This window comes from Nyctibius grandis, chromosome 1 (assembly GCF_013368605.1).
Source record: "Nyctibius grandis isolate bNycGra1 chromosome 1, bNycGra1.pri, whole genome shotgun sequence".
Taxonomy (NCBI): Eukaryota; Metazoa; Chordata; class Aves; order Nyctibiiformes; family Nyctibiidae; genus Nyctibius; species Nyctibius grandis.
This window is the reverse complement of record NC_090658.1, coordinates 86015246-86036480: the sequence shown is the minus strand read 5'-3', so window position 1 is coordinate 86036480 and position 21235 is coordinate 86015246. Positions and strand designations below refer to the sequence as shown.

General features: G+C 42.3%; 1 protein-coding gene across 7 annotated transcripts in view; it reads left to right on the top strand.

Moving 5' to 3' along the window:
• KLHL32 (kelch like family member 32) overlaps positions 1-17965 on the top strand; it is a 97535-nt gene extending 79570 nt beyond the window's left edge. For 5 of the 7 annotated variants that reach the window (XM_068406308.1, XM_068406300.1, XM_068406296.1 and 2 more), the window contains 5 exons: positions 1139-1865; positions 10668-10726; positions 13148-13340; positions 16070-16164; positions 17804-17965. In XM_068406308.1, coding sequence (XP_068262409.1) covers positions 1139-1865; positions 10668-10726; positions 13148-13340; positions 16070-16164; positions 17804-17965 — 1236 coding nt within the window. The remainder of the gene's footprint in view (positions 1-1138; positions 1866-10667; positions 10727-13147; positions 13341-16069; positions 16165-17803) is intronic. The other 2 variants (XM_068406332.1, XM_068406324.1) reach the window with 1 other exon arrangement.
• Positions 17966-21235: the final 3270 nt, after the last annotated feature.

Here is a 21235-nt window from a genome sequence, read left to right as displayed (position 1 = left end):
CCAACAGAGGTTTAGAAAATGTAACACAAGATAGATTGAGAGACTTTTTCATTTAGAGAAGAGGAAACTGCAACATACACAGTAAAATGCATTGGAGTTGGAGGAGAAAAGGAAGGTAGCAAACTGCTTTTCATCCTGTATGGATGGATCAATTTCAAGGGTTGGTCTGGGGGTTCCTGAGCTCTGGCATATAAACCCAAAGGTGGAAAATGGGGCAATGAGTTGAAGGGTTTAGAGCTCCTGCACAAGTAAAAGGAAAATCTCTCTGAGAGGATAGCTGAGCATGGGAATGGTTTTCCTGAGGAAGTTTAGGTATCATCATCACTGGAGGTTTTCAAGAATAACTTATGCAACAGTTCCTGAAATGGTTTAGGCCTTTCCTAGCCTCTTTATAGGCCTGGTTGGATTCAATATGCTTTATGTAATTTAAAGGCTATGTTTAATTTTGGATGTTATACTACCTGCAATTGCTGAACAGCTTTAGAGTCTTCCTTGTTGCTTTCTGTCAGTCCCAAACCAGCAGAGCCTCTTCTCTGCTTTTCTCTGGCTTAATTTCTGGTCCTTTTATACCTCTCCCTACTTTATGAATAAAATAAATGAAGAAGGAAAAAAAATATTGAAGGATTCAGTATGTATTTTGTTATATTCCTTCAATATTTTATCATAAATAGAATAAAAGATGGAGGAGAAAAAGGGCTTTTCTTTCTAACCGTCTAGCTGTAATCTTACTTTTCTTTCTAGTGTACCTGTGATTTCCGGTGATCCCATAGTCCCTATGTTTATATTATTGCTCCAGCAGCTTGATTCTGGCATATTGTGGTCTCCTACAGCATCGCTAACAGTTTGCACAGTGAGAGTATTGCATAGCAGTATTGCAATCTGATAATGCTGTGGAAATTCTTTAGGGGGACTGGTGCAATACAATGCTTTTGTGTATATTATAGGTGGAGTTTTAGTAGGTATCTTTTATGTGTACTCACATGCATTCATAACTGCTTTTTATATTGATTGATAGCGCTACTGAGGCAAGTATATAGATGCTCTTGGAACACAAGCAGTTTTCAAAAGACCAAATTTTGACGGAACTGTACACAAATAATTGGTGTCTTGTTCTTCCCTTCCTTCCCCCTACTTTTAGCTGGCTGTGAGGTGGTTGGAACACAACTGCCACTACCAGTACATGGATGAACTTCTCCAGTATGTCCGCTTTGGCCTTATGGATGTGGATACACTGCATACCGTAGCTCTTTCTCATCCTCTTGTCCAAGCTAGTGAAACTGCGACAGCACTTATTAATGAGGCCTTGGCTTACCACCAGAGCGTCTATGCACAGCCAGTTTGGCAAACCAGAAGGACAAAACCTCGCTTCCAGTCAGACACTCTTTACATTATCGGTGGGAAAAAACGTGAAATCTGTAAAGTGAAGGAATTGCGATACTTCAATCCTGTAGATCAAGAGAACGTTCATATCGCAGGGATTGCAAACTGGAGTGAGCTAGCGCCTATGCCTGTAGGGAGAAGCCACCACTGTGTCGCTGTCATGGGAGACTTTCTTTTTGTAGCTGGTGGAGAGGCAGAGCACTCCACAGGGCGCACTTGTGCAGTGAGAACTGCCTGTCGATATGACCCCCGCACTGACTCTTGGGCTGAGATAGCTCCAATGAAGAACTGTCGGGAACACTTTGTGCTGGGAGCGGTGGACGAGTACCTCTATGCAGTCGGGGGCAGAAATGAATTGCGTCAAGTGTTACCTACAGTGGAATGCTATTGCCCCAAGAAGAACAAGTGGACCTTTGTACAGTCCTTTGATCGATCGCTCTCATGCCATGCAGGATATGTGGTGGATGGTCTTCTTTGGATATCAGGTAGAAAACGTTTCACACAGTTTGAGCTACTAACAAAATACCAAAATACTGACTTGAATGAAACTAATAAATCTTCTTTGGTTTATATGTCAGGATAACTTTTGTCTTACGGGATGGGTATTTCAAAGAATTTAAGCCTTCAAGCATACAATCAAGCCTGACTGGAAGTATATGAGCAAAACATACCTTATACAATATTTTTTGTCTGCTAAATATCTCTCTGGGTTTCAAAGATGCATGTATCATATGTGCTACCTCCAGTCGCCATTCATAAATCACAGTGAATTGAAATGATAATGCATTTTTGGACAAATTTCAGATGACAAATTCTGTGTGCTTCTTAAAAACAAGACCCAGTTTCTGTAGTACAATCTGGTACCACAGCATTTATTCCTGATAATGAAATGGAGAATTTAGTGCTTGTTGGCTCGTGTAGATCCAGGGCTTGAAGGCAGGTGTATGAACTGCTCCCACTTGCTCTTCAGGATATCGTAACAGGCCATGATGACCTTCATTAGAAATCACGCATGGCTCTGACTGTCCATAACAAGTGCACAGGACTGCCTGGATGTAATCATAGCTTCATGGCAGATAGATGAAAGTATAGGCCTCGTACATATCATTTGCAAGTCAGTCTGATGTACTTTTTATTTCACATGTGCACGTTGATGGGAGTTGAGAACATTGTGTCATCAGTCTTTGTAGTGACTTTTCTGGTATTAGTTACTTGGGAATAAGGTCGATGCTGTCCACAGAAGATTTGACAGAAAAATATCCATCTTTTAGTAAGAAGTGTGTCACAGAAGTTTATGAAGTTGTAATATTTATCAAGGAAGTTAATGAGTAAATAACATGGGGCCAGCCCTTGAGGAAAATGTTCAGTGATTGCCACCTTCATTGTGGATACCCTCTGGGGATTTTAATATGGTCTGGGATCCCACTGGTGAAAAGATGGTATATGAATGAAAGATTAAGTTAGCTACTTAGGCCTTCATTGTGCTTCTCAAAGTATGTCATTTAGGTTAGCGGAGCTCCTTGCAGATGTATCTTTCTGCCCATGTGGATTAAGTGCCTTATGGGAATGGATTCCCAAGCACTGGCGGGGGAGGTAGCAGGTGTCTATTTTTATACATATATGCTAAAATAACGAATAATGACTTTGGAATTAAAAGCATGACAGAACACAGAAAATCACCAAGATCCCTGGCAGGTGCTTTGGGTCGCTTTCTTCAACAACTGGCATTGAAGGAGTCTTGTAAAGCTCATGCTGTATGTTGCTCCTGAAGTGTGCGTGCGGTGGGCTTTGAGGCCCAGGCGCAGTACAGAAACAGGGTTTTTGCTTTAGGATATCAGCTGGGCGTGTTCAGAGCATTACGCTGTTTATTGGCTACCTTTCCTGTTTTATCAGTGCAGAGAGATGTGTGCCTGTGATGAGCAATTCAAATACACAGATGCTACAACTGCTGTGTCTTGATTTTTTTTTTCCCTCTCCTCTTGTGGTTTACATTTGTCAGTCTCTGTTTATGAAAAACAGGACTTTTTAGGAGATTGTGTTAAACATATTAATATAAAATAATTGAACGAGCACTAGAAGCATCCATCAGAGTGGTCCTTGCTCCAGTACATGAAAAAAGTAATACTTCTTTCTTAATTTCTTTTTTTCTGTACAAAAAAAAAACAACCCAAGGAAGTATTTGATAGAGATTTTTAAGTCAAATGTGGTTGAAGATTGCTTTTAATCTCTCCAGATATGCTAGTAAAGGCAAAATTATGCTGAGGATTAATTAATGCTTAATTACGTAAGTGAAATGTATGCCTGCCTGTGCGTTTAAATACTATCTACATTTATATAATGAAGCAGTGTGATATTGTGTTCAAGGATGTGCCTCTAATACAGCTGTAGAATCAGGGGGAGAAGTAAGTGGAAGCCTGTTAGATGAAGTCTTTAAAACTGGCAAAACCAACAAAATATTTTATCAGTATTGTTCCATTTAGATTTGAAAATGCTACCAACACAGCTTCTGTTGTAAAGTCACAGTAAGTATAGTTTTTGAGAAAATGCTTAGCAGTTTTGAGTTGCTAGATTCTGACAGGTTATTATGAATTACGGGGGCATACTCTGCCATACTTCAGTCGGGTATTGATCTGAATTATGTACTCACAGATTGAAAACTGGATTCCGTGTATTTTATAGAGTTATTTTATAAATAAAAGTAGATGGAGATGCAATAACTGTAGCTAGCTTTCTATTAATTATTGATTGCTTAGGGCCAGAATGTAGCTCACTGTATGTGTATATTCAGGGGCAGGGGAATAGTACAGCACGATGTTTTATTGTTCAAAAAATATCAGTAGTCACTGCTGAAAAAATCCACTGTTCGTCATCAAATATAGCATGTTAGCGTAAGAGTAATCAGTGATGCAGGAGGGAACCTTATTTTGAAGTATGTGGCCTAAAATTAAGTAATTAAAAAATTAGTTTGAGTTAGGGATGTTTCTGAGCTGTATCCCTCCTGCTTTTTCTGGGAAATACAGGTCATCAGCAAGAGCTCTCAAAATCAGTCTGCTACTACCAGCTGGCAAGGTAACCATGAAAATATGCCCGGTTTCTTAGTAAGTGAATAAATTAAATAGTGATAATATAAGTTTCTAGCGCTTGTATTTGTGGAGAGAGTCATCAAAACATGACCTGCACACAGACCGTTTACTTACTTGATAGCCAAAGCATCAGTGCCTCTGCTACCGCCCCTTGCCTTCTAAAGGCTTTGCTAATCAAAAGCTGACTAGACTTAAGGGATTTCTATTATTATTATGGGGATTCATTGTCAGCTTTGTTTTGCTGCTCCTTTGGGACAAATATGAGAAGGAATCAAAAATAACAGAGCACAAAATCATGGTAAAGGCAGCAGGGAAGAAGTGTGCTAAACAAAACGCTGTACAAGTGTAAGCACACATTGGCAGTAGGAGATTGGTGGCCGGTGTTTCAGGTGACAGAGGGACTCCTAAGCTGCCATCAACCCTTTGGGGTTTTTAACCTGCCAGAAGGCTCAGAGGGAGCCTTCTGCACTCTGGAACTAGTCAGACCCTCTGGTCAGCACAAGTGGGTTCAGCTCTCGAGTTTTCTGAGCACCGTATATTGTGGAACATATTTTTATGTTTGTGTCATTATTTTTTCTCATCTTTTTTTTTTTTTTTTTCACAGCCCTCATTTTATTTTATTTTCTGATTTTCGAAAATAGATGAGAATTCATTAAAATAAGTTCTCTGTATTGACAGTATGGCATTGGGCAGATGGTTTGGAAATTTTATAGAAAGATGAATCTTACAGGCCCCAGTTAACATCTGACACCGTGACCCATTTCACAAATGAATTGCATGCCACATGCTCGAAAAGTGAAGTATTTGAGAGAAAGAGAGACAAAACACACCAAACCCTTTGAAGTTCAACGTTGCTAACAATCATTCCCTATAAAAGCAGAAAAATATTTTCCGTAAGAGTGAGAACTTGAACTATGCCCGTTTCCCTGCATCCCCTGTGGAGTAGACATGCAAATCTGGAGACCCTACGTTTCTATACACGTTAACCTTCCTCCTTCTGTATAGGTGTAGTGCCTGTGGGGACAGAGAGGGGCAGGGAACCTCTGCCAGGTGGTTCAGCTCTGGGCCATTCCTGCACCTGCAGCTGGGGAAAAGGAGGCTTCCCCTCCACCTCAAGTGCTCGAGAGATCAGCATGTGAAAAGCCTCCAAAGGAAAGTATTATGCTGTTGTTTCTCAGACGTCTGAGTTGCCTGACCTAAGTGTGTCAGCTAAAATCACATCTTGACATACACATGGAAACTCAGCTTGGGGGCAGTAAACAAGCCAACCCCATAGAGTTGCTTTGTACTTAACAGCTTTTTCTTCAAAGTTCAACATTTTTTATTATTATTTTTTTTTTTTTCCCTAATGGTGGAGATTTTGACCAAGGAAATGATGGAGGTCCCATATCTTGGAGAGTTATTCTGAGTTTGCAAGTGGTTTGGGGCAACAAGTGTTACCTTACTGTCAGTATGCTGTTTGTTTTGAAGAGAAGAAAATTTTTTCTCTGTAAATACCTGTAACATTGTTTTATGAAAAATAGATCTGGAATAAATAGGCATCTACAGTATCTAACCAAATCAAGTTTTGCGGTGTGGCTGGCACAGAAATTACCGGTAGTGGGAGCTTAACAAGTACATAAAAATTGCCTCAGTGACACAGTCTTAGTCTGTATATGGAACAGTGTTTCTATTATTATTATTATCATCAACAACATCTCTGAAAGGTAATGGATCTTGCACCTATCAAGTGTGGACATTATAGGTTTCATGACGTTGATTCTTCTTAGATTGAATGTAAACATCAGGTTTTAATAATTTTAAAAAAAACAAACCAACCAACCACAAACAAACTAGGGCTTGTGCCCCTCTTGTTTGCAGCTGGATTGCATCCAGGGTTGGAACAGTTAATCAGAGCTGTTGTTGGTGTCTTCCAGGGCACTTGTTAGGGTAGGAGAATATGCTCCAGCTCAGCTGTCCTCACTGCACCTGGGCTGGCTGAAGTAAAAGGCAGCAGGCTAGCATGCTGAGGGAGAATTGTCTTGTGTTTAACACACAGACATGTTAAGAGAGGAGAGATTTCTATTTTAAAATAGCAGAGCACCTTGGGGCACATGTCATGAGTTTCTATATATTCCCTGGATTTGCTGGAAGGAATACACGTGGGAGCTCTTTGCCAACATGTAGTTTTACACGTCTCCCAGCAAGCTCAGATTCGTGCGTGCAGCCTAGCACTTGGGGACTTCGGAGAGAGTTGTGAGATTTTCTGGGGGATTTGGATTGGATCAGATTTCTCAAGTCAGATGGAGGTCTTACTAGGACACATTATAAATATGGATTACGAATTTTCTATTGGGGAAATGGTGTTGTATCTACTGCCTTCCACCCTTCTCTTTTGGAGGGACTTTATTGAAGGTGCTTTTCAGTGCAGTTTGTGGACTGTTTGGGGGGCTGTAATAGCCCAAAATATTTCCCATGTGTGGGGAAGGGCTGGACAAGGCGGATCTCTGACTCCTTCCAGGAGCTTCTCCATGTGAAGGGGCACTGTTGCGTAAGTTGGGAACTTACAGGTCTTGGAGGGCTTAAAAAGAAAGCAGGGTTTATGGCCTGCAAGGGAGCAACAGTGGCTGTGGCAATGTAAAAACATTGTAAACCCATGGGTTGGATGCTGGGCTTTCTGTGAGTGTGTTCTCACATCTGTAAGAGCAAGATACAGGTTTGTCCTGAGGATGCTCCTTGCCTCTCAGAAACTCTAGTCCTCAAAGCAAGCTCCTCATGTCAAAGTGGTGCAATCATCACTCTTGATTTATAAAACCCAGCGAGTGCTGACCAAACTGTAAATCTTCTATCATTTTCCCAGCCAGATATTTTTTTCTCTTTCCTTAACTGGTGGGTTACTACCACATTAGCTGCCGTTGCTTGACATAAAATTTAATAGCATGGATTGTATTCTTAAATACTTCTTTCAAGTGTCGTTACCATGCGTTTCCCCTCCTTTCCTCATAGAAAGCACTGCAAAGAAGTTTAAGAAATCATCTCATAATTACCTCTTTTTTTTTTTTCTGAGAGAAAGTATGTATTATTTTTAGAACTATTTCATCTGTTTTTTCCTTGTCCTATTTTTTTAAGAGACATATTGCTCTTCTTTTGCCCTTTCCCAGCTGCCTGTAGTATTTTTTTAAAAATAGTTCAAGAGGACATTACAGACTTGTTAAATTTGAATTTTGGCAGAAAAATTTAAACTTTTGCTATAGCACTTCAAAGTTAGGAGGAACTTGAGTTTGAAAATTGATGCAGATATAAGATGGCATATTTAATGACAGATGTATCTATAGAAACCTGTTAAGATGCAGATTATCCCCCTGGGGAGGGGAGATCAAAACTGCCAATCTATAAAATATACTTGTTAGGGGAAGGCATGGAATCTATCTCTGTGAGCACTTTGATTGCAAGGGACAGTGTAGCAGCATGTGGCATCATAACCTAAGAGCAGACAAATCAGCTTGATGACTTTCAAAGCCAAGAATACTGCTGGAGGCAAGGGTACTCCAGTCTAGAAGAAATTAAAACATATAGAGACTGTTATTAATTCCAGATCTATTTTTGTGTAGTCAAATCTGTATGCAAATCCTTAGCATCTCATTTTGGCAGATTAATCTAAAAGTGAAGAGCGGTATGTGAAGGGAATGTAATGATAAAACACCACAGATGAGCAATATTGCAGGGGAAAAAATGTAAGCTGTGTACTTGATATAAGGGGCTCTTTGTGAAGACAGGCAAATAATTTTGCTTATTTGATTATTTCATTATTTTACGAGGAAGGAACCCCCTTCTTTCTCTTCTTCCTCCACATTTTTTCCCCCCAAATTAAGGTCCTTTCTGAATGGGAATATGTGACCCAGCATTGTGTTTCCCATGCATCTCCCGTAGTTTAACGTTCTGTAGGTAATCATCCAAATAACTACGATTTTTATTTTTCAAAATACTAATCTGACATCTCATTTTTAAACATTACGTTAGGAGTGAAAATAACTATGTAAAAGAAAATCAAATTACAAAACAGATATTAGAAAAGATTGTTTTGTGCATGTGGCTGACTGGCACTAACACTGCGAAGGCTGCACAACAGTGTAAAGACAAATAACAGATTGTGAGATTAGACATGGGAACAGTCGTTGCTTTCCAAGGAGTGTTCCTGCAGGTGTACTTCACAGGTGCTGTGATGGGCAGTGCATGGCGTAGGGTGATGGAAACAGTTTGGAAAGACTACATTTCATCTCGGCTGTCTCATAGCCTGTAAGCGTCCCTGAGCTGGGAGCTTGTGTTACCGTCCATGTGTAGGGGCCTCAGTACAGGCTGGTGTTTGCAGGGATGTGCACAAATAACCAGCGTTATTCCTCCCTGCTACTGCAGTTGAAGACAAGATTCTTGAATAGATTTGTCTGTAGTTTCTGCTATCCATTGGTCAGATTCCTGGCCTCAGTCAAGTTATTTGAAGTGATCAGAGGGTACATCTGTGTTAGCAAGTAGCTCAGTCCAACTAGGAGCAGGTTTGCAGACAAAACCTTGGTGCCCAGTTCTCTGCATCTACTCCATGTACAGTTCACATTTTTAGCTTTGGTCTAAATTTATTCGGGGCCTCTGGACCAAACATTCCCAGCACTCAGCTGGTACAAAACCATCAAAAGACCAGTTATTATTTCACACCCTTATGCCTCTGTTAGGAACTGGAGCACATCTGGAGTGGGGATTCTGGTTTAACTTGAATGCACACCAGTACCACCTTGCAACCTGAAATGATGTGTGAGAGTTGGGGGAGTCACTTCAAAATCACAGTATGGCTCTGAACCAAAGTGCTGCGCTAGGTGCAGTTGGAGGCTGGCAAAATGATGATTCCCCAGCACGGAGCCATTTTAAGACAGGTTAGGGATAAAAGAAAAAACCCTATGGCCTTAGTAGGCCTGGGCCATAGTTTAGCCAGCAGGAATGAAAGCAGCTCTGCCACTGCTCTGTCTAAAACAGGTGATGTCCTGCAAAAAGCAAAGCATAAACAAATGTAATGACAGATGAAATTCCCTCTTCTCACTGCTGCGGATTTTGTCCGTCATTGGCACATGCTCTTAAAACTGTAATGTAAAAAGTTTGTTGCTATGAGTTTCATTGGTGTGTGGCCGCTGGTGAGCCCTAGTTATGTCTAGACCTTCTGGTAGGATGAAAGGTGAGGTGCAGCTTGCAGGTGTTATTTCTGAACCCAGCTTCCCATGGCCCAAGGTGGTGACAGAGAGGGGACTGGGACCTGTGGCAGTGCTGCAGGGACACCATGTCCCTGGGAGGCTTGAGCACACTCGAGAACATGTCTATGCAGGTAAGATTACAGACTTGAGACTGAAGAATTTTTCCACTAGTTTACTCAGTGATATTTGCCATTTAAAACCAATAGAGTACAGGATGATCGAGTATTAAACCTATACTCTGTTGAGGTAAATAGTTGGTTTGTGGCATCTACGTGGGTCAGACTCTATTCCGGGCTTTTCTGAGGTGCTTTATACCTTGCTTTCTAAACGTTATTGAAAAGTACGTATGTTAAATGGTAGCGTTGTTTCTGGTCACTATGGTGGAACCTCCCAGCATAAGTCTACAACTAACCCAGGAGATGTTCTGTCTATCATACAGACTAAATGCAGAATTTTCTTCAAATATATAGGTGAGAGCAGTTGCACGGGGTTGTGCTCTGCTTTGCAGCTGGCAGTGGTGTCCCACGTCCCACTCGTGGTTAGGCAGAGCTCCTCTCCAACATCTTCTTTCTCTCTGATGCAAACCCACCTCTGCTTCATTTAAACCATGTCAGACACTGCACGCTCCTTGGAACAGGGACGGGTTTTATCTTCATGTTTTGACAACGGCTGAAGGCACAGTCATTTATAAACGGATCAATTTTTCTCTAATTTTTAGCCTATAGAATTAGCTTTACAAAGGAAGTGTGTGTGTGTGTTTCTTGTTGCTATTTTGTGTTTCTAGATGTTTGACAAATGTGCTGCTTATTACCTCGTAACCAGATTAAAAATTGCAGTGGAATGTAAGCGTAAGTGGTGGTATGCAATGTAATTATGTCAGCGAATGAACCCTAGAAGTGGTTATTTTGCCATATTATATTATATCAAGACCTGATCTTGGTCCTGGTTTTGCTTGTGTGAAAAGATGTAACTTGTGTAAACTCTTTCATAGGAGGAGTAACAAATACTGCACAGTATCAAAACAGGCTCATGGTCTATGATCCTAAGCAGGTGAGTATCTATGTTGTATGTGTTTTTCTCATATGCTTTGCTTCAGACAGGTCTCTTAGCAAATACATACAATAATTCTGTAAGGCTAAAAATGCCAACCATTTGAATTAGCAGTGTTTTAAATCCACTTTGTACTGATGTGTGAGTTTTAACAGAGTAATGGAGACCCTGATTACTCCTTATATTTTTTAAGCCTGTAGGTGTTAGAAACATCTAGATTAAATATAAAAATGTGCTTTAAATCCCCTGTATTTATCCTATTTATTTTGCTTGTTCATTTTTTTGTAATCCAGCAACCCAGGGCAACGTATACTCAAAGTCAATGTCACAAAACTGCTTCTTGTCATTGGCATTTCTGCTTTGAATTGCATATACAGGCTTTTTATTTTCTGCATACTTTCAGAACTATACTACCTGGCCGTGACTTATTCTGCTGGCTGCAAGGGTGCCTATCATTTCATTACCCAAGCACCTAAAATATCTTTTAGGGATTATTTCATACATTATGTATGTGTTTTGATTAGGTTAGCATGGCTCAGTAACCATTTCAGAGGGCTAGGGCACGGTTATGCCCTCTTGCTTGTATTAGGAATTAAAAGTCCTAAGCTTGCAATCAGAGTTGCATAGCCTGATTTACACCCGTGTGGAAGAGTATTGACTTTTCTGATTGTAGGATAGGGGCTTTGATTGCTGTATTTGGAACCAAATTGTGCCAGGAGATATTTCTGTGTGGTTCCCACTGACTTTTTAAAGCATAGTACATACAGGTCCTGAAGCAGAATGCAGGCAATGACACACCTGCCTTATCCTTTTTGAGGTGCAGTTTTATGTATCGACTCTACAAATGCTGATTCTGTCCTAAATCCAAGTAGTGATTACAGGCAGCAACCTTATTTTGCTGGTGAGGGGAACACTCTTATTTAGATACCGTGTCTCTATTGTGTATCTTTCACTTCGATTCTTTACTTGCTGACGTGAAAGTTGCACCCCAAAATACCAGTGGCAGGGCTACCTCAGCGTGCCGGCCTGATGGCGAGAAACCCAGCCCGGTGTGTAAAGAGTTACAGAGGACGTGTGCGCTCGCATTCTTCAAATGAGGTCCGCTTCATGTTTGTACACACAAGCTCTTTTTAAAAATTCTGCTGGCATATTGTTTACGGTGGGTACTGGAAACCATCACATCTGCTCGCATCTCGCACAGAATCTCAATAACTCTATCATTCAGCACCAGCGCTTGCTTCTGCGCGAGGCCTTTGTGGCGAGGCGATAATGCCTGCCATCTGCCACAGAGCACACAGCTACCTGCCAACAAGGCGGCTGGGGTGACCTCTGCTTCCCCACCACTGATTAGTATTCACACGCCGCCTTATTAGAAATGACCCCACCAGGCCCCTCTGTTTCTTTGCCTTTGCCGTGCTTTGCAGCTCACCTGGCAGGCATTGCAGTGGAGGAAGCTAAAGATATAATCAGGGGATGCAGGCAGGCTTTGCAAAGCAGATGGTGTCTATAGTCTGGTGTTAAGAGACTGGACTACTAATGCAAACATTAATGCCTAATATTCAACTATTACACATTGAAATGTATAGCTATATATTGCGGAGGTTAAAAGGCAGTAGCATTAGAGGCTCTGGAGTTACCACAAGCTGTAGCACATGTAACGCAAAGAATTTCCTCACAGATTTTTGACTTCCTCCACTTAAATAAATTAATCTCATCCATTGCCATTGTTTTGGTAAGTGTAGCAGGAGCAATTGTTTTCTTAGGTTTAAAATACTGTGCTTAATCCCTCTTCCTCCATGTCCTTTTCCCCCCTCCCCTCAAAAGGTAAAATTATTGAATGTTGTTAACCAGGAAGAAAAATATGCAAAGGGACATAACTTTGTAAGTGCCCACAAATAAAGGATTAGCATTAAACCAAATATGTGAATCATCTGAGAAGATTCTTTAGGAAATTATTTTTCCCTGTTGCTTCATTCCCCAAGGATAAGATCAAGTAAGCTTCTGAATAACGAAAGGTAGAAGAATCTCTCTTCTCTTATAACAGAGCTAATAAATAATTTTAACGCTGTATACAAAGGAAACATCTAATAATCTAATTGCTTAAGGAGGATTTGCTTCTGAATTCTGAAGAAGAAAAAAGCTTTGAGACCTCATAAGCTAAACAGAAAAAATACAGAGCAAGAAATACTATTAAATTAATGAATTTAAAAGTGAGAACTGTAAACCACGTGTTGAAAGTCCAGTATGTCTTGTCAGTGTTATAACCGACAGGCATGTTTAATGTATGAACAACACAAGTATATACACTTGTGATTTCTGGCCAAGGGTAAGGAGAACACCACAAACATGCTACTATTATTGTACTACTTATATAGGCACATCTTTGAGCAGTGCTGAGACAAGTTCTCTTTTCCTTTCCAGAATAAGTGGTTAAGCCGTAGCCCAATGTTGCAGAGGAGAGTGTATCACTCCATGGCTGCTGTCCAAAGGAAACTGTACGTGTTAGGTGGGAATGATCTGGACTACAACAACGATCGGATCCTGGTTCGGCACATAGACTCCTACAGCATAGATGCTGACCAATGGACACGTTGCAGCTTCAACATGTTGACAGGCGAGTATTGTACACCAAAAGAGGGAACCTGCTACTATTAGAATAAAACATCAATTCCTTTCCCTTTAGATGCCTTTAGTACGTGGAACTCTACGACTTCGCCTAAATTGCCTCTGATTTAGGGGCCATTGTTGGCCAACAAGACGCTTTTGATTTCTGTTCTGGCATTCAGTGTTCTACAAAACATTTGTCTTAGGACACTGTAGGATAAATTTTTAAGAAGGTGCACATAAATGTAATTTAATTAAGCAATCAAAAATTCTTTGTCATAGTATTACCAGTATTTATTTTTGATTCTCCAAAAGCTTGCCTGCACTGATAGATTTAGCTCCCTGTTTGAGCGTTTAACAGGCAGGTCCATCTCTACCACGGTATTGTTTTGTAGTGCTTCCTGCTGGCATTATAGAGCATTGAATTCCGTTAACCAGCACTTATTTCTAAGCAGTATCATCTTAATAAATTACCTGAAAGGAGTTGTCTTTGTTGGAATTCTGTCAAGTTGGGGATGACTTGAGTATCTCGGTAGCTATGGATCTGTAAAGTTCCTCTTGACCATGCTTAGGAGGAACTGTTACAGTAGCAACTTGCAAAGCCACTGCAGCTCACTGTCCCTGCCACCCAGTCCACCAAATTTCACTGCCACTTAACACAATTCCCAGATGTACAACCTCCTTGAATCCCTGTGAGAGACAGGCACATGACACGTTCTCAGAGTAGCACCAACAGCAGCTTTGCAGAAGAGGATGCATTTCCAGGACAGCATTAATGTTGGGGCTATTCTCTTGTGCAGCAGACTGGGAGCTCAATTAGTAACCATACTGGCTACCAAAAAGTTTCAGCGCAGAATGCTACAGGAGTCCTAGTATAGCGAATTTCCAAGTCTTGGGTATCCCCAAGATACCACTGAAAAGGACACGAAGGATGTAGGAGCTTAACTAGAAGGTCAGGATAGCTAGAAACACCATGTCAGAGAAATGAACGTCTGATAAATAAGACAGTCACCTTATGTCATTTTCCTCCTGGTAGGTTTAAAAGCTGCTCTAGTGGCAACTTTGTTCTTTAAGACATTGCATTGGGTTTCTTAATCTCTGGGATCTGGAGAAAGGTTGCTTGGTTTCTGAGTCAGGTCATCAGAGTACTTCATGGACATAGAGGAGAGAGGCACGGATTAAAAAGGAAGAGTTACACATTGACAAACAGAACTAATTTTTCGTATCACTTTTCCTCTCCATTTATTTTATCTAATCTGGAGGAACTGACAGCCTTTGAGAAGGACACCATCTGATTTGCAGCTGCAAAAGTGTTGGCACTGCAGGCACCCTCATTCTGGAGCTGACCCCATACCACTAAATGCTGTGAGATAGTAGCCTCTCCTCAGATGTTACCTGGTGGGTTGTTTCCACAACCTGCACCTTGAGAAGCCGTCTAAGCCTTTCTTTGCATCTCTGCAACTGGCGGTAAATGTGTCCATTGCACTGGGGGCAGACCTGTTGGAGACCAGCGTAGGGGAAAGGGACCTGGGGGTCCTAGTGGACAGCAGGATGACCATGAGCCAGCAGTGTGCCCTTGTGGCCAAGAAGGCCAATGGCATCCTGGGGTGTATTAGAAGGGGTGTGGTCAGCAGGTCGAGAGAGGTTCTCCTCCCCCTCTACTCTGCCCTGGTGAGGCCGCATCTGGAGTATTGTGTCCAGTTCTGGGCCCCTCAGTTCAAGAAGGACAGGGAACTGCTAGAGAGAGTCCAGTGCAGAGCCACGAAGATGATTAAGGGAGTGGAACATCTCCCTTATGAGGAGAGGCTGAGGGAGCTGGGTCTCTTTAGCTTGGAGAAGAGGAGACTGAGGGGTGACCTCATTAATGTTTATAACTATGTAAAGGGCAGTGTCATGAGGATGGAGCCAGGCTCTTCTCAGTGACATCCCTTGACAGGACAAGGGGCAATGGGTGCAAGCTGGAACACAGGAGGTTCCACTTAAATATGAGGAAAAACTTCTTTACGGTGAGGGTGACCGAACACTGGAACAGGCTGCCCAGAGAGGTTGTGGAGTCTCCTTCTCTGGAGACATTCAAAACCCGCCTGGACGCGTTCCTGTGTGATATGGTCTAGGCAATCCTGCCCCGGCAGGGGGATTGGACTAGATGATCTTTCGAGGTCCCTTCCAATCCCTAACATTCTGTGATTCTGTGATTCTGTGTGGTGCAGACTTTAAGGCTGTATTTATCCTTCAGAACATCCAAACTTGTTCAGGAGACCGTTGCTATGGGAATGAGCTCACACAGCAACTTCTGCAATGTTCACCATACTCATAACCGGAGGAACGGGGGGGTGAACAGGTGTGGGCAGAGCTTGAGGGGCGTTTGGTGCTTTCGGCCTACATGTCTATCTGGATGTGCATGTGTGACAGTAGACAAGAGGTAGATGGGGAGCTTGCCTATCACCTGTGAAAAATACACGTACAAAAACCGGTGCCATTGAGGAGGTAGCAGATGGTCCCCTGCACAGCCTCAGTTCATTGCTCATCCGGGGTGTCTCTCTGGACAGCACCATACAGGGCTCCTGCGGAGAGCAAAGAACAGCCCTCGCACTTTACCTTCACTGTCGCACATTGTGAATTCTGAAACAGTCAAGTTACTGCCAGGCACATTTCCATTGCATTACAGAACTCCAACATTTGCTGTTAAAAGGGTTAATTAAACACTGGAAGTGGTTTCTATTTCCTTTTTTGCTTTAGGTCAAAATGAGTCTGGAGTCGCCGTCCACAATGGTAGAATATATTTAGTTGGTGGCTATTCGATTTGGACAAATGAGCCTTTGGCATGTATCCAGGTGAGTGATTTAGGTTTCTTTTAAAGTCTTTTCCAATAATTTTGCACGGATACGTTTTGCACAGAGGTTATACAAAAAGGAAAATGCATGTGAAGCGGAGAGATTAAGGATGTTTCTTATGCAGCCACTGAACCTGCATAAACACAGAGAAGAAATACTGTGGATATTAAAAATATTAATATCAGCCCGTCTTGTGATTCATTTTTTTTTTTCCCTCCAAGTTGTCTTTCTGAAGAGCAGCCAGAGTTAACGAGTTGTTCTTTGACAGAGTTCAGTCAGCCTGAAACCTGCCCTAGAGCTTACTGCTTCAAAGCTTGAATGGAAGTTTTTTGATCCTTGCTGTAGGCAACAGGTTGTCCAACAAACTCTTCTGCTCTCTCATCTCATATAAGAGCAGCTTGCCTGCAGTTCCACGGCTTTCAGATATTCCCATATAAAAATCAGGAATTCTTATCTTTCTGCATTTCTCCGAGTGAAGCAAATCTGCATCACAGCCATCGCTTTGTGACCAGCTGGGCAGTTAGGGACAGAAACTCCTGTTCACATCTCGGTTTCTGCACTTTTGCTGATAAACAACATTTTCATTAGCCTCCAACCTTTGGGATTTTTAGGATTTAACTTCCAAACTGTCCCATAAGACTAGAAGTTAGATTTATCATAAGAAGGGAATGTAATAGATGTTGAGCTGCTGATCTTATAATGAACACTTACTAGCATGAGTTTGTAAAGAATAGATCCTGTAAGATAAGCGGTTAAAACCACATTCTGGTCATAGTATAATTGTGGTTTACTAAATTGTTGGATGCTGTACCTAACAATTGTTATTGGAAAAATTCATTCAGACTGGCTTAGATAACACTAGCTGAAATACAGCGCTTCAGATGGAGTAATAGCACAACATCAAGGGGATGGCTGTACTCTACCAACACACTCGTTTATAACCAGCAGGTACCTTGCTGTATTGCAGCTGGGTTTAAATACTGCTTAGTGACAAGTGAAAGTGGTCCTGGGATCTTGCTTTCTCTAATGGGCATTTGTCCACATTCCCAAACTGGTCATGAGCTGGCAGCCTGCCCGCAACAGTCCCCGCGTTAAAGGGAAACGTAGTATGAGTGCTTTGGAAGAGCTGTGCATACTGCCCCTTCTCAGTTGTTGGCATTGTGCCTGGCTTTAGCTAGTAAAACTGGCCCTTTTATCTTCAAATTCGGCAAATTTGAGGCTTCTCTCTCCTTTGGAAGAAAAAAATCCACTATTTCCATATATCTTCTTTAAGTCGTTCCTTTATTTGCCCTTTCCAACTTCGATAGAGCTCCCTTGCTCCCTATATACCAAGCTGACAAATGATTCACACTTTGTGGTAACAGTAGCATTTCTGTGCAGAGTACCCTACTTGTGTGGTTGCATGTTCTGCTGCCAGCAAGCAGGATCCAGTGTCACTGCTGCCACGGAGTGCCTGAGCGAGTGTAAGATTTGGGTGATGACGATAGCAATAAATCACCAGATCCATAAGTACAATCTGAAAGTGATCAGAAATTACCTTTCTGTTGGGATGAATAGTACATATATGCAGTGTGTGCCAGCAAATTTGTTTCAGCTTTCTTCTGTGATCCCTGAAATATTTGTACGCTTTGACCTGCAGGTGCTGGATGTTAGCAAAGAAGGGAAGGAAGAAGTGTTCTATGGGCCTACGCTCCCCTTCGCTTCCAACGGAATAGCAGCGTGTTTTCTTCCAGCTCCTTATTTCACGTGCCCCAACCTTCAGACTCTGCAAGTGCCTCACCACAGGATCGGCACGATGTGAGACAAGGAACGTGCACTTCATAAAATCAGAAGTGGAGGGAGAAAAAAAATCAAACCCTGTGTATGGAAGGGTTTCTCTGGATCAGTGAAAAGAATCAATACACACAGGCTGCTGCTTTACCTTCACACATTTGTCTTAAAGTCGGATCACAGTAGGCAGGAAGGAAGCTACAAAAACTGTCTGCAGTTTCTCTCCTCTGCCTCAGATGTAGAAGCATATACATGAGAACATTTGGCATTTCTGCTGGTGACTACTTGCTACCTGTCTCTACTTCATTTCCTTATGCAACTTCGTAATGCATTGTGAATGCTCTCAGCTCCTTCGGGGCTGCTGCTCTTTGGAGCCTGCACGTTCAGTTGTTCACCAATGGCACTTTCAAAGCTGACAGAAAGCTGTGTTTATGTTGACTAAGATGATATAATACTAGGGTAATTATGCAACTTACTTCATACCTTTAGCAAAAAGAATAACAAGTGTGTTGACTTCCAATTCCAAACTCCATCGTTTGCAGTTTCTCATTTAATAGTACTTCATTTGAAATTTAAATACTGCAAAGCAGATTAAAACAAAAATAAAAAACAAACAAGCCCTATAGTATATGAGGAACAGATAAAAATTGTCTTAGCTGAAAGACTAAAGACATTGAAGCCCCATGGTTAAACTGAATGTGTTTGTCTGAGAACCTAAAGATCATTCAGGATGTCTTTTACCAAGGTCTACTATCAAATAAATGTTACCTTCTGTCATATGATCAATTCCTTCTGCCAGCTGCAGTCTTTTAATGGTGGAGAACAGCCTCTTTACTGTATAATTAAAATGTGCCATTTACTTAATATTTTTAGTATCCAGTTTGCAAGGGGTCACCACATTTACAATTATCAACGAACAGTCTCATTTTGTCCAACATATGGTCCCACAAATCACTGGTCTCCAGAGGCTAAACAGGTGTAGAACAATGTCAATATTTATTTATTTATTCTTTCAGTTTATATAGTGTGTCTCCATTCCCTACTCCCGGCATAGGCCAGTTCACAATAAATACTCTAACCTGTTATATTTTGGCTTTGCTTGGCTACTGCAGCCACTGTCTCTCATTTCTGTCTTTTATTTACATATCTAACAACAACTTTGATGTTTGTAAATATTAACCAAGCATGTAATTAAATCTTTCTCTATGATTTACGGGTACTCTGCCCTTCTCTGCTTTACCTACTGATCTGTTCCCTGCCACCGTGCTATCTGAGCAGACCTATGAAATTCTTACTGATGCTCATGCAAATGCAATGTGCAGAATATGCCGCAGCAATAGCCTGCACTTGCTGGACAGGAACAGGTTTGACTTTGTCCAGTGAGCAGGGTTTCCAAATCAAATGCATCATCTTTTAACTTTTAAGGGTCTGGTTAGTGATACAGGCAGGTGAACTTCATCACCATTTCCCTCTCCAGCTGGGCAGTGTACTCACAGAACATCACCTTTCCTTTTCCAGTAATTTTCAGGTTAGAAAGTTTTGTGGGTTTTTTCACTGAGCTTTCTCAGTCTCGTTGCACAGAGCAGAGCTGCAGCTGTACAGCCTTCGCCTGGCAGGCTAACTTGTGTGCTAACAAAGTCTCTCTCTGCACACAAAGCAAGCCCACATCCAGGCAGTACTTTTCTCTAACTGCATGTGGACTGTATAGGCTGTGCATCAGGAATTTTTTTTTTGTTGTTTTAATTCCTTTGGTTTCCTGGAAACCAGCATGCAAGGGCCAGCTCTCCTAACAGGCCATTTACACTTTAAAAATCTGACTGCTGCCCTGCGTGGGCTGCAGGGCCCAACCATGGTAGTTATTCGAAGTTGTACTTACGAGTGACTGGCAGGGACACAAACCTTACATGTCTTGTTTTCAAGAGGAGGGTGACTAAATAATCAAAAGGTGTATGCAGAGATCCCTGGGGCTTTGAGCCTCATCCTGGAGGTACCACACCAGGTGAGTGATCAGCTTTCGCTCCAGGTGCAGAACTGACATATACTTGCTATTTCCCAGCTGGTGGGAGAATTAATTTCTTAGCCTTTGGAAAGGCCCATGTGCTTCTAGACAATAGCGCAAAGTATGTTTTGTATGTATGTCTCAACTTAGTTTTGAGGCTTTTATTCCTGGGCCTCACAGCTGTAGCTATGAAATCATTTCTGGACTGCTCCTTCTGGAGAGCGAGGGATGACGACGGATCTGGCCAGCTATTGAGCACGGCAGCAAGCTGTGACAGCGGCCGGGGTTTGAGGGGCGGGGGGGGGGGCAGCTTCCTCATGTAAAGCAGCATGTGCCTCTTGGTTCGAGGACTGAAAGGCAGGAGCGTATGGCAAGAAAGTTATGTATCATGTTTGTTCTGCCCTTTCGACGCTGTTACTGTTCTGGCTGTTATCACCAATTGTCTGCACTGGTGAATGGCGGTTTTAAACAGCTGTGCAATTGCATTAAATTAGATCAGGGTGCCACAGCCACAGAGCCTCAGGACAACACATATGCTCCTGTTAGCATCAGGATTCTGCTCTGGCTCTTGATCATCAGGCTCCAGCGATTACAGAGATGTCTTTCATGGCAACTTCTTAGCCCCTAAGTTTTTGTGCCACGCTTTTCTATCTGGGTCTTTTTGCTTTTGTTGCAGGACCTACAGCACAGGTCACAAAATGCCACGTAGGCCTTGCCAGGTGAGCAAAACCCCTGTTATGTATTGCTAGGTAAGAAAAGAGAATGGTGTTGATGCAAGAGCAGGCAAGGAGCACGCTGGTGCCAGCAGCGGCTCTGCTCTGGCTGGGGGGTCTCTGCTAGGGAGGAGCAGGGGCTGGGAGGGCCAGGCTGGCTTCACCTGCCGCCTGCAGCCGCGCAGGGTCCTGCCAGCAAGGTCTGCCCCATGAGCTGAAGCTTCTGAATCACCGTGTCCTTGCTCTGCTGTTCTATTTAGTGTCCCTGGCTTCTGTAACTGCACCAGTTGCAGGCTCCTGCGTGCGAGCTCCAGATCCGTCTCTGCTGATCTCAATTTGGTACCATTTTTGGCAACCTTAAAACCTCTGAACCCAGCCTTTGTCCCTGCCCAGCCTACCAGTTTTGGTATGTACCTCTGAAATGCAGTTTAGCTCTGTTTTTACACAGAGCCTTAAAGCTGCCCGTAATAAGAACATTTCCACGCTTGATGGTTCTGTTCCCAGAGTCAGATCAGCACAGTGTGAGACCTGCTGCTGACACAAGTCATTGGGGTTCCCAGCTAGGAACGTGCAAGGTAATGGCACAGGT